This window comes from Mycotypha africana, assembly GCF_025528875.1.
Source record: "Mycotypha africana strain NRRL 2978 chromosome Unknown BDF20scaffold_12, whole genome shotgun sequence".
NCBI classification, from domain to species: Eukaryota; Fungi; Mucoromycota; class Mucoromycetes; order Mucorales; family Mycotyphaceae; genus Mycotypha; species Mycotypha africana.
The window spans coordinates 146,580-158,753 of record NW_026515736.1 but is presented as its reverse complement, the minus strand read 5'-3'; the positions used below and the strand labels follow the sequence as shown (position 1 = coordinate 158,753).

At 39.3% G+C, this 12,174-nt stretch overlaps 3 protein-coding genes across 3 annotated transcripts; 2 read left to right on the top strand and 1 right to left on the bottom strand.

Annotated features, from left to right (window-relative positions):
• Positions 1 to 58: 58 nt before the first annotated feature.
• Positions 59 to 3,529, bottom strand: BDF20DRAFT_916769 (fungal-specific transcription factor domain-containing protein; the record flags this gene model as incomplete). The annotated part of the gene is made up of 5 exons (XM_053084491.1): positions 59 to 1,578; positions 1,661 to 2,442; positions 2,525 to 3,082; positions 3,163 to 3,218; positions 3,290 to 3,529. 5 exons carry the CDS (start codon positions 3,527 to 3,529, stop codon positions 59 to 61), a joined length of 3,156 nt encoding a protein of 1,051 aa, XP_052931669.1.
• Positions 3,530 to 7,284: 3,755 nt separating this feature from the next.
• BDF20DRAFT_839339 (uncharacterized protein) lies at positions 7,285 to 9,015 on the top strand (the record flags this gene model as incomplete). Its single annotated transcript, XM_053079265.1, has 1 exon — positions 7,285 to 9,015. One exon carries the CDS (start codon positions 7,285 to 7,287, stop codon positions 9,013 to 9,015), a length of 1,731 nt encoding a protein of 576 aa, XP_052931668.1.
• An 855-nt stretch (positions 9,016 to 9,870) lies between these two features.
• Positions 9,871 to 12,174, top strand: BDF20DRAFT_908027 (succinate dehydrogenase flavoprotein subunit 1; the record flags this gene model as incomplete). The annotated part of the gene is made up of 4 exons (XM_053083438.1): positions 9,871 to 10,005; positions 10,187 to 10,354; positions 10,440 to 11,733; positions 11,834 to 12,174. The coding sequence occupies 4 exons, from the start codon at positions 9,871 to 9,873 to the stop codon at positions 12,172 to 12,174; spliced, it is 1,938 nt and encodes a 645-aa protein (XP_052931667.1).

Sequence of the window (12,174 nt, the reverse complement as noted above, 5' to 3'; positions counted from 1 at the left end):
ACAAAATTAGAAAATATAGAAAATAGTATACATATTTGGTAAATCTATGCTCTACTTGTTATGAAGAATAATGTAAATTCTGAGGAGATGTACATAATGTTCGTTGTTGCTGCTGCTGATGATTGTGTTGTTGTTGTTGTTGCTGTTGTTGTTGGCCAGTAGGAGGATTATGACCGGAAGGAGATGCTTGATGATTTTGATGGCCTATGTAGACATCCCAATCAGACCAGTTCAAACTCGAAGGGGGCAAAGTGGTAGGAGTGACATTCATATTAGGATCATAAGCTGCTGTATAGGCTTGCGGTGCTTGAGGTAAAGAGCCTTGGAAAGGGTCAAGTAAAATCGTCGCGGTCATATTATTACTCGCGGTAGTAGTGGCAGGAACATGAGTGGCTGAAGGTGAAGGATGTTGCGGCTGATGTGTTATGGAAGAAGTTTGCCTAGTTGAGTGTTGTTGGTGTTGAGCAGCTCTCTGGTGCTGTTGATTCGGTGATAAAGAAGGGTTGTAACAGTCGTTCATCATATGATTCGCGTTAGGGTTTTGATTCAGTAGAGACTGCGGAGAAGAGGACACGTGCGTGTTCATCATATTGCCATATTGTTCTTCTGAGGCAGAATGCATGTGTGGACTAGAGGAGGCGTGATGCTGCTGCATTTGCTGTGGTTGATGAGGAACAGAAGTACGATCTCCAGAAAACGAACGTTGATGTGCAAACTGTTGGGCGTCATTAAATTGAGCAAGATCTGGAGAATAACTGTTTAAATGCGGTAATGGCAGTTGATGCTGAGGTTGTCTTCGTAACTGTTGCTGCGGCTGCGGCTGTTGCTGTTGTTGATGCTGTTGCTGCTGCTGCTGCTGCTGCTGCTGCTGCTGTTGTTGTTGTTGTTGTTGTTGTTGCTGTTGTTGACCGTGCCAGTTGGGTGATTGAGCCATAATTATCCCGATGTCAGATTGAATATCGGGTGTAATACCACCGATAATACTTGTGTTCATTAAACGATGTTGAACGTACTGTGTTTTGGGGAAGTCACCCATGCTGAGCTTGGTATTGCCGCCGTCATAGTCAGTCAAACTGATACTTAAATTTGAGCCTACAGTTGGTGTGGAAGAAGAAGTAGATGGTGTCAAATCTTCTTGCTTTACTGTGACGGACGTGTTTTCAACGGCTTTATCATCCAGATTTAAACCATTAATTGAGCCAAGAACGAGCAATATCTCGGCCGCACGTGAAGCAGAAGAAAGGTCTTGATTCATATTGATTAAATGAATGGATTGATGCAATGATCGAATAGTCTGTGCATTCTTGTCATGGATAGCATTAAAGAGGTGAACTAGGGATGATTGGAACAACGCATAAATATACCACGTAGGGGAGCACAAAACATAATAGAATCCAACATCTGACTTGAAGCTTTGGCGTTGATGTACTATTTGGGAAAGCTTGTCTGCTGCATTCGTACATACTCTTTGAGATTCAGTTACAATAGATTTCAGATTGGGGAATTCAGTTACGGACAGTTGGTTGAAAGGTCTATGCAAAAGCAGCATGACTGTATAGTAATACAATTGCAGATTGACTATTTAACATATACAGAATAAACATAGAGAGACGTAAATAAACGGAATGCGTGGAATGTGTGAAAAAAGCTATAAACTTACGTTTCTCAATATCTGAGAAATGAGTATTGTCAACGGGCTCATCCAAAGAGCATCTCCACTGGTGCAAACGCTTATCGAATACAGCTAATATCGTTGGATCATCTAAACCTGCTTTTGTATTGGCAATTTTGGCATTCGGTGCATAAAGAGCCTTCAACACTCTGCCAAGAATTTCAGACAATTTAATCAAAGCAATGAAGCTTCGATAAATGGGCGCACCATTCACTTCTGTAGAATTATTATTGTCGTCATCAACAATCTCGTATGGAGAAGGCATATCAGTATCAAAATCTCTGTCCAGTATCGTAAGAGGTTTACCGGCACGAGCGCCAAGCCATCTATCCATTACATAACAGGCGTAAAATACTCGATGGCGAGTTTCTACCTCTGAACGAGGAATATCCCATTTAGCGCAAGAGCGATGAAGTCCCAGATCTTGGGCCATACGTATAGCAGATCCAAGAGTACAATATTGGATAGATTCGACATCACCGTCGTCCATATCAAGATATAAAACCATTAGTAAGGCAGCTTGAACGTGACATAATCGAGAGCGAGCAGAATCTCTTAATCGTTTCATAACCTTCCTGAAGTAAAAATCGCCATACTCCTCGGCATCCTTAGCCATGTGTGGCTTATGTTGAAAAACAAAGCGAAATGCTAGAGCAAGTACCGCTTGCAACAAAATTGAGGGTAGTTTGCTAGGTATATTATTGTTGTACTGCTGGAAAAATTTGGGCTTATTAATGATAGGTAGAAATGGATGGATATGCGTAAAATACCTATTGCATAGAAAGGAAAAGAGTGAGAACCTGCATCAAGAGGGAGAAAATGTTATCAAGTGCGAAAAAAAAAAAAACTTACAAGTCGATCATCTTATCGAGTAATTGGCGTGGTGGTTTTTTGTTTTTGAGACGTGTGGAAGAAGGTGAACTGATGCTTGGATTTGGTTGGGAACTGTAATCGAAAATAGGAGCTCTCATATTTAAGCCAACATCCAAGATCATATCGGATTGCCCTGTGATTGAAGATTTTTCAGTGCGAACAATCATCACTTCATCCTGGGACATCATTTTCAAGGCAACATTATTGCGTCCGGGCCATGGTATAGTTGCTTGTGTTTTGAAAATGTCGTTGTCGAATAACTTTGGTCCTGCAGATGATTGGCCGGTATATTTGATGGAATCATAGTCTTTAATGTCTTGTGGAAGATTTTGATTTTGCTGAGTAGCGTCACTTTTGTTCTCATCTTCGTCTTCGGAGGAAGATGTATCAGAAGAGTTATGGGAAACAGCCGTAATGGGTTTGATTTCTCCCGTAAATTTAAAATCATTCCGTTCGAGGTCTTTAATCGAACAATTGGTCAAAGTTGACAAAAGTGCTTCCATCTTTTTGCATTTCTTTTCCAAATTATCTACATAACTAAAAAGTGGAAAATGAGACAAGACAAGGGGATTAATTTAAACTTTCACTGCCATACGAAATCAGCCAATTTTCCTTACACACTGGGAGGGCCACGTTTCTTACGCACTGTCTGGAATTCACAGGTATAACCCCACTACATATTGATAATTGTTAGTTCATTCTTTTGTGCGTTGATAATGTCAGTAAATTCAGCTCTATATTTACAGCTCGACAATTAGAACAAGGTATTGAGGTATCAGCATCACATCGAGACTTTCGTTTTCTACAAAAATCACAGCTTCGCTTTGCTCGTGTCCTTTTCAAAGGTACAGTCGTTGGAATTGTCGCAGCTCCTGGAACTGTTGTGGCTGCTGTTTCATTTAGATAACCTGGGAACTGAGACCCATTCTGTAACTGAGGCTGATTTCTACTTATGGGATGATTGAGTTGTTGAGATGTGTTCATTTAAAGCATCAAGAACAAAACTGGTTTTTTCGTGATTCCAGAAAAAAAAAAGAAGAAAAGAACTGCAAAAGCACAAAGCAGAAAGTGTGATAAACGCCCCCAATATAAATAGGTGACACCATCATCTTCTTTTGACATAATATTTTTGAATTTCAGGCATTGCCTTAACAACAGCTCCGTTTCAAAAAGTTTCAAACGTTGTTCTAAGCAATGATAGTATGAAAAAAAGATTTTTTTTTTTCGGTGCCTACCATTGGATTACTCACCATTGTAGATAAAAGTAATAGTAGATAATCAGTAATTTTGCAATTGAGAGCCGAGAGTTAGGACTCAGAATGCATATATTTGCCATGGATCCAGTGTATATGTATGCACAGAAGCAGTTGCAATTTGTCTTATTCAAATAGCGTTTGTTCAATTCCAGTATTTTGAAAATGGGCCAAACAAAAAACGATAAAAAAAAAAGTTTAAAACATAAGAAATAACGGCTCAGTAGTAACAAGCCTACTAATGCAAAATTTCTTCTTAACAGTCTATGACAGTTACTGATATTTTTAGTTTCAAATCAAGGACTTTTTGAGTAGTACAGAAAGGCCAAGTATAGTATCGAGATCAATAGCATAGTTTGTGGATTATCTGATAGATAGTGGTAGATCCAATGACAAGGTATATGAATCAGACAATGAGACAAAGATAATTATTCTAGGGAACAATAAGCTTTTATATCCACACTGCATTATAAATGATAATTAGCTGCGAATAATCCAAAGATAATCTAACAATAGAAATGCTGCTGATAATGCCCAAATGTTGATTATTTTCTATAGAAACTTTCGTGCCTTGTCTGCTCGCGCATTTACGCTCGAAACAATTTGATGCATTCCGTTACTTGAGTAATATCGCCGAAGCCCTTTTGCTTACAATAATCTTACTCATCAATTCATTAAGTAGATATGCAAAAAAAAGAAAAAAATTACTGAAACGTCCAGTTTCTGTTACTTCCTAAAGGGAAATTACCAAAAAAAGAAAGAAATAGAAAACCAACAATGGCGTCTAAAGCAATGCCTTCTATTACTAATCAAGTAGAATGAAAACTATTCATCATTGTAATCTCCTGATAATTGAGGTATTGGAATAAGGTTTTCAATCATAGTCCCAAGATAATGAAGCCGGGATGATCAAAAAAAAAAAAAAAAGAAAGAGAGTAGAGGCAAGATGATATTTGATTGAGCAAAAATCACTCAAAGAAACATGATGTTCTATGTTTCAAAAAACCTTCTCACGCTTCAACCAATCTGATTCAGGGCATTTGCTTCTCTAGCTTATGATCAGCCTCTTCTTCCTCGCTTTCTGAAAGATCAGACAACCGAAACTTTTAGACGCAAGGAACAATAAAATTGAGACAAAAAATTAGGCTGAACTCTTTCTGTTTCAAATATATATCTATTTTTGCCCTAGTAGAATAGTACAGTTTGTATATGGAATGTAATAGAGAAATAGAAAAAAGCAACAATCACCCTATGTTCCATATTTACAATTTTTTTTATTGAAGATGAATCTCCAATAGAATATCCTCGATCCTCTGAGGCGTGTTCTTCGAAAATGCTGCGGATAGGCTGTCCCAAAAGTGTTCGTATGTCTCTAAAAATGTTTAAAAATAATACCATTTCCATATAAAGATCTTTCAATCCAAACAAAGACTATTGAAAGTCAGAAATGAAAGCAGAAACTCTAAAATGAAGTAGATGTTTATCTTTAAAACAGCTTCCTTGAAAAACATTGCTGCTAGTCTATCCCTCTTCTACCTAAGACAAAAAAAGTGAAAAGAAACGTCTATCTTCTTAATTTCAATTTCCGCTGTCAAACCATGTTGGAAACTTTTTATTCATAAATGACTACATACTCTATAATTCAATGAAAGTACCACGCACTTCTTGTACATATCGGAAAACTACACATTAGTAATTCAATGTCGCTTTGTTTGCATATTATGTTGACGAAGTCAGACTTCGATAAATGGTTACGGGAAGCTGGATTTAGACTTGATAAAAAAGAGTTTTTTTCTTCTTGTTTGTTATTATGGGTATACGAAAAGCATGAAAAAAGCTACTTGAACACGGTTTTTTTCTCTTTGTTCGATTGGATTCAGTTCCCAACAATTCGGAACAGTTATTTATTCATAGTCAAAGATTATGCATTTGTAGCTGACACATAGAGTATCTCAATGCCCATTCAACTAAAGAATATCAAACGCTTTTCTATCATAATCTAAAATTCTAGTTATGTCCCACTGCTGCAATAAAATGCCAGTGATGAACATCTTGTCTAGGAACGTTTGGAATTGCAGCGTTACTCTGTCAGCGTTCGTATGTCTATGTTACATATCTTGAAAAGAATGGATGGAAGGAATGTACTGAGATAGAAGTACCCTCTTGTTTAGCGTGTTGATGACTGTGCTTTTCATAGGTTTGATCGAATTGGAAGAGATGAGTTGCCCGGATCATGGACTCAATTAGGGAAAATTCTTTCGTCCCTTGTTTCATGTAAACGACATAATGTGCAACGTTGTACGAGTAAGCAAAAGAAACAAAGGTCTTTTCTTTTAATACACCAGGAGAGCACTAAAATTCATGCGGAAAGAGTATGCTGCGTTGCCGCCAGGGCCCTGCTCATTATTTTCAGCAAAGCTATATTTCGATTGATTCGTCACACGTTCGCATATCTAACCTTTTTTGTCAACAGGAATACAGAGCTATAAAATCTATATACCCATCATCTGTTATGAGCTACAAACTATTAAGCGCGTGATACGCCTAACACCTCATCCTTGAGACAGGAACAAACGAACTTAACGTTCCTACTAGAGTTTTCTAAATTGCCTTTGTACAATGTCTTTTGCAAGAGCAATAAAAAAAAACGTATAGTCTTAAGGTACACATTTAGCTAACTAATATACAAAGAATTTACGGGGAAAATGCCTATAATTGTTTTCATGTAATAATTCATCTCAGTGATTAAGGTTATTCAGTGTACAACGGATATATGGACAATTCAGGAAGAGAGTGCCGTTCTTAGTATAGCAGTCTTTTTAAACCATGAAGCCCCTTTCAACCTAAGGGAGCAAGAGTAATCAAACTGTATCTCCAGTGTTTGTACTATTCATTTCAATTGGAAATAGTCTTTATTGACAGCCAAGAAATTATCCTGAAGAGAGTGCACGCGCTGGAAGGGGCAATAACGAGGAAAATTTTCTGAATTCTTGTAAGCTTCTATTGACGTAAAGTTGTTCATAGGCTCTGTATTTCCCGAATTTAAAAATAAACATATCTCTGTTCAACCATGTTGAGCTATATCAAGCCACATGCTTAAAATTTTAGTCCTGCATTGAGGGAGCATTCACTTTTGTTTCGTTTGTTTGTGTGGCGCGCTTCCGGATCCCTTCTTTTTTTTTATTGTTTACTGAGCTAAAAAAAATACATTCGAATGTCCCAAAAAGATAAAGTGAGCGATAGGAAATGAAAAGGAAAGAACGAACGGCTTGATGCTTTGCCTTCCTCTCTTTTCTTTTTTTGCAATTCTTTATCTTTCTTTTTCCCCTCCATCACTTATCCGTGCTAAATTTGCAGTCTTCAGGTATATTCTAAATGAAAACAATCACTATAATCAATTGCCTACTATTAGCAATTTGTATGTAATTTCAATCTCATTGACGGTATTTACGTACGTGTTTTATCAGGCCGTTCATTGACTAATTCATGTACAATTACTGTAATGAAGAATGGGACAATTTGCACAACAACACCTATGTCGCCGAACTGCCACAGTTGAATAGTCCCAAGGCTGCAATCACTGATAGCAGCAGTCGAGTGGCCAGCATAAATAAACCAGAACAACTCGACAGTCCGCACAGTTTGCAACTGAGCTTACAAGAACATCATCAGAATGTGCCTTCGTCATACTCTTATTCTGAATCCCCAATACCGACACAGCAGCGGCGGAACAGGAACCATTATTATTCAACGATAGCATCTTATAGAGTACCAGCACTTTCTACAGAAAATCCAATCCACAGTAGGTCTGCAGTACCTACAATCTTTCCACCGATCATCTCGCAAGAATGGTCAGGAACCACGGGTTCCATCGATTGCATTCATCCATCGGATCACCCACAGTTTTATGGCAACCACTCTAATTACTCTATGCAGCCGTCATCATACCAAACCACTCTAATACCAATATCTGCACCGTTTATTCGACATATACCCTTAGATACTACTACGACGACTACTATTACTACTATCAACATGAATCACGAATCAGTCATGAACAATAATATTTATAGAATGAGTGCTGATGTTCAGCCTGTGACACAGCATCATCTAGACTCTGGTCGAAACAAGGGTACATTCTCAACAGTTGCAGTTGATAAAAATGACACAAACCAATGGACAATGCTGAAGGATACAATGGAAGCCGACACAGTGAGATTGAACAAAAGTACAATGTCGGCGTCAACATCTCATGCATGTAGCTGCTGTCCTTCCATTTCATGGGCGTGCAAATCAAGTAGCAACTTCAAAAGGATCAAGAACAAGAAGCAAAGACTTTCAGGTGATACAGAAGTACGACAACAACAGCTATTTCAGCAAGAACAATCTAGAAGACAAGCCAAACAAGAAGAAAAAGAAAATGGTTTCTCATCTGTTGTTCGTACCATTGCACAAAAACAAACACGCAGTACGACGACCCAACAGCGAAATGAAATTCAACACTCCACCATAGGAGCTTCTTCGTCAAATAGCATGCCTTTGATTCAGCATTCATGTATGACTACCATCGGAACGAAACGACGCCCATCAGACAGGAGGAATCACCAGGAAACAAAGGGCAACAAACAAAAGGAGAAAGAAGAGTGTAACAGTAATGCATATTCAGCAGTTATTCATCAGTTGGAAGATGAATTAGCGTTTCTTTGGGATGAATGCGAATCTATTTTGATCATGTTGGGCTCTTCACAAAACGCGTTTCAGGCAGCTCATCAAAAAGAGGGCTGCAGTAAAAAGGAAAGAAACAATGTAGATGAGTGTAGTACTAAAGAAACAGATAATACAAGCTTAGTAACAACAACGAATGAAGCGATGGGAGTACCAACAGCAATAACAATGAACAGCAGCCATCCCGTTTTCGTGATACAGAATTACAATAATAACAAGGTTGAAGCCACGATCCGCAGTGAGAATAGTACGCTTTCGTCTCTCACGCAGAATGATCTAAGATCTTCTGCTTCTTCTATACCAATACCAACGACGCGACAGCAGCAGCACCAATATGATCAGGATTTGATTCAAGAAATGCGTTTGGCGTACGATGATTTAAAGTTACAGGTGAAGCATTTAGACAAGAAACTTGAAATTTTTGAAAAGAAAAGTAGACAAATGATGAGAATGATCAGAGGCCAATATGAGAAAGATAAAGAAGTCAATTAAACGCCAAATACACCCTCCCCCTAAATCCTTGATGATGGCAACGTCACTCCTTGTGTCTTTCTCTCTGCTTACACCTGAATAAACGCTGTTCCTTCCTTTCACAACGGAAGAGGGGATTCAATTTCAAACCCGATGTCTATACTGTTTTGCGGGGTCAGCCAATATAATCGCTTCATTTATCATGTGAAAACAAAAAGAGCATATATACACAAGGGGACCATGTTTAATTCACCGTATTTTATAGTACAAATATACAAAGTCAACATGAGAAAAAGCTCTTATCAAAATTCTTACTCTTTTTATACAAAGAGCTGTTTTCCCAGATAATTTTCAAACTACGAGGAAGATAAAGCGTGAAAAAGACACTGCATACACACATTGTATTTAAACCAACAGTGCTGTTTTTCACTCGTTGAACTCTAGTTTTTTTTTCTTTTTTTCCCTTTGTTTCTTATTTCCACCCCCCTTTTTTCTCTAGATTACCTGCGTTTTCGTCTTTTTCATTTTACACAAAAGACACACTTTTTTCTTTTGCCTTTCTCTTACAATTAACAGGTACAGCTTATTATCCCCACCCCCCTCTCTCTTTTTTTCTGCAAAGCCGTTTTAAATAGAAATCGATCATGTTGAAGTTCTTGCAGTCAAATAAACTTGTAAGTTGTACTTGAAGAAAGACATGGCATTGTTCGTCATTTGGCAACCAAGATGTGTTCGCTGGCAAGGACCTAACATCTTGTTCACATTTATTTGACAATAAATTCAGTTACGTGTTTCTAGTAAGTTCCTGTCTCGAATTCTATCAAGAGACTTTTCGCCCCTGTTGTTTTTTGCACGAAGAAAAACAAAACAAACGGAATGCTCATTACGAACCCCCACCCCCTCCGACATCTTTTAGGTAATGTCAATAGAATTGCTGCCCGACAACTTCATTATTCGAAACCTGCCATGCAAGTAATGGCTTCACAACCACTTCGTGCAACTGAAGCAACTGTAGGTTTTTTTGGTTTTTTTTTTTCTTTTCCTGTGGGGGAAGGTTTTTTTTAAAAAAAAGGGCAAAGAACAGGTGGAATCGACTCGTATTGAGTCGTTTTCATTTGGTAGAAGGGACAACAGTATGTGTTTTAGAGAACAACGTTTTTTCTCATACATTTTTTTTTTCAATATGATGTAGGGGCCTATTGCCAGTAAATACCCTATCATTGATCATGAGTATGATGCGGTGGTTGTTGGTGCTGGTGGTGCTGGTCTTCGTGCAGCTTTTGGTCTCGCTGAGGCAGGCTTGAATACTGCTTGCATTAGCAAATTATTCCCAACTCGTTCTCACACTGTAGCAGCTCAGGTAATGAATAAAAACATGATAGACAAAGAAGAATGAAGCAAGTGAACCTAAAACGAATCATTTGATCCTATTGTAAAACGACTAGGGTGGTATCAATGCCGCTCTTGGTAATATGACTGAGGATGACTGGAGATGGCACATGTATGATACAGTGAAAGGTTCTGATTGGCTTGGTGACCAAGATGCTATCCATTACATGTGTCGTGAAGCTCCCAATACGGTTATTGAACTCGAAAACTATGGCGTTCCCTTTTCTAGAACGAACGAAGGTAAGATTTACCAACGTGCCTTTGGTGGTCAAAGTTTAAAGTATGGCAAGGGCGGCCAAGCTTATCGTTGTGCTGCCGTTGCCGATCGTACGGGTCATGCTATTCTGCATACTCTTTACGGTCAATCGTTGCGCCACAACACCAACTATTTCATCGAGTATTTTGCTCTCGATCTCATCATGGAGGATGGTGAATGTAAGGGTATCATTGCTTTGAATATGGAAGATGGTACGATTCACCGTTTCAGATCGCACAAGACGGTGCTGGCGACCGGTGGTTACGGTCGGGCTTATTTCTCTTGTACTTCTGCTCACACCTGTACAGGTGACGGAAATGCCATGGTAGCTCGCGCCGGCTTGCCTTTGCAAGATTTGGAATTCGTTCAATTCCATCCTACGGGTATTTACGGTTCAGGTTGCTTGATCACCGAAGGTTCTCGCGGTGAAGGTGGTTATCTCGTCAATTCTGCTGGCGAGCGTTTCATGGAGCGCTATGCGCCTACGGCAAAAGACTTGGCTTCCCGTGACGTCGTATCTCGTGCCATGACGTTGGAAATTAAGGCTGGCCGCGGTGTCGGTGCAGAAAAGGACCACATTTATCTTCAATTGCACCATCTTCCGGCCTCTGTGTTGAAGGAGCGATTGCCTGGTATTTCAGAAACAGCCGCCATTTTTGCAGGTGTGGATGTGACGAAGGAACCGATTCCCGTCTTGCCTACCGTCCATTACAACATGGGTGGTATTCCTACTCGTTACACTGGTGAAGTCATCAAGGTGAACGAAAAGGGCGAAGATGAGGTCGTCCCAGGTTTGTATGCAGCCGGTGAAGCCGCCTGTGTCTCTGTACACGGCGCTAACCGTTTGGGCGCCAATTCGCTGTTGGATATTGTTGTCTTTGGTCGTGCTGTCGCTCATCATATTGCTGAGAACTTGGAGCCCAACACACCCTTGAAGCCATTTGCTTCTGATGCAGGTGCAAAGTCGATCGCTAATTTAGATAAGTTGCGTCAATCCCAAGGCCCCAAACATACTTCTCAAATCCGTTTGAATATGCAAAAGGTAATGCAAGCGGATGCTGCTGTCTTTAGAACTCAAGAAACTTTGGATGAAGGTAAATTGTTGTTGTTGTTGTTGTTGTTGTTGCGAAATTCCCTTGGTTGAGTCTTCATAGTAAAAGAGAGCCTATTGACTCAGCTGAATTCTTTTTATAGGTGTCAAGAAAATTGATAAGGTTTGGGAATCCTTTAGAGATGTTGGTATCTCAGACCGTGGTATGATTTGGAATACAGATCTGACGGAAACTTTGGAGCTTCAAAACTTGCTCACTTGTGCCTCTCAAACAATGCATTCTGCTGCTGTCCGTACTGAATCGCGTGGTGCTCATGCCCGTGACGATTATCCCAAACGTGATGATGAAAAGTGGATGAAGCATACTTTATCTTATCAAAATCAAGAAACGGGTGAGGTGACATTGAGTTATCGTGGTGTGACGGCCACTACTTTAGATGAAAATGAATGTAAACCCGTACCTCCATTTGCCCGTGTGTATTAA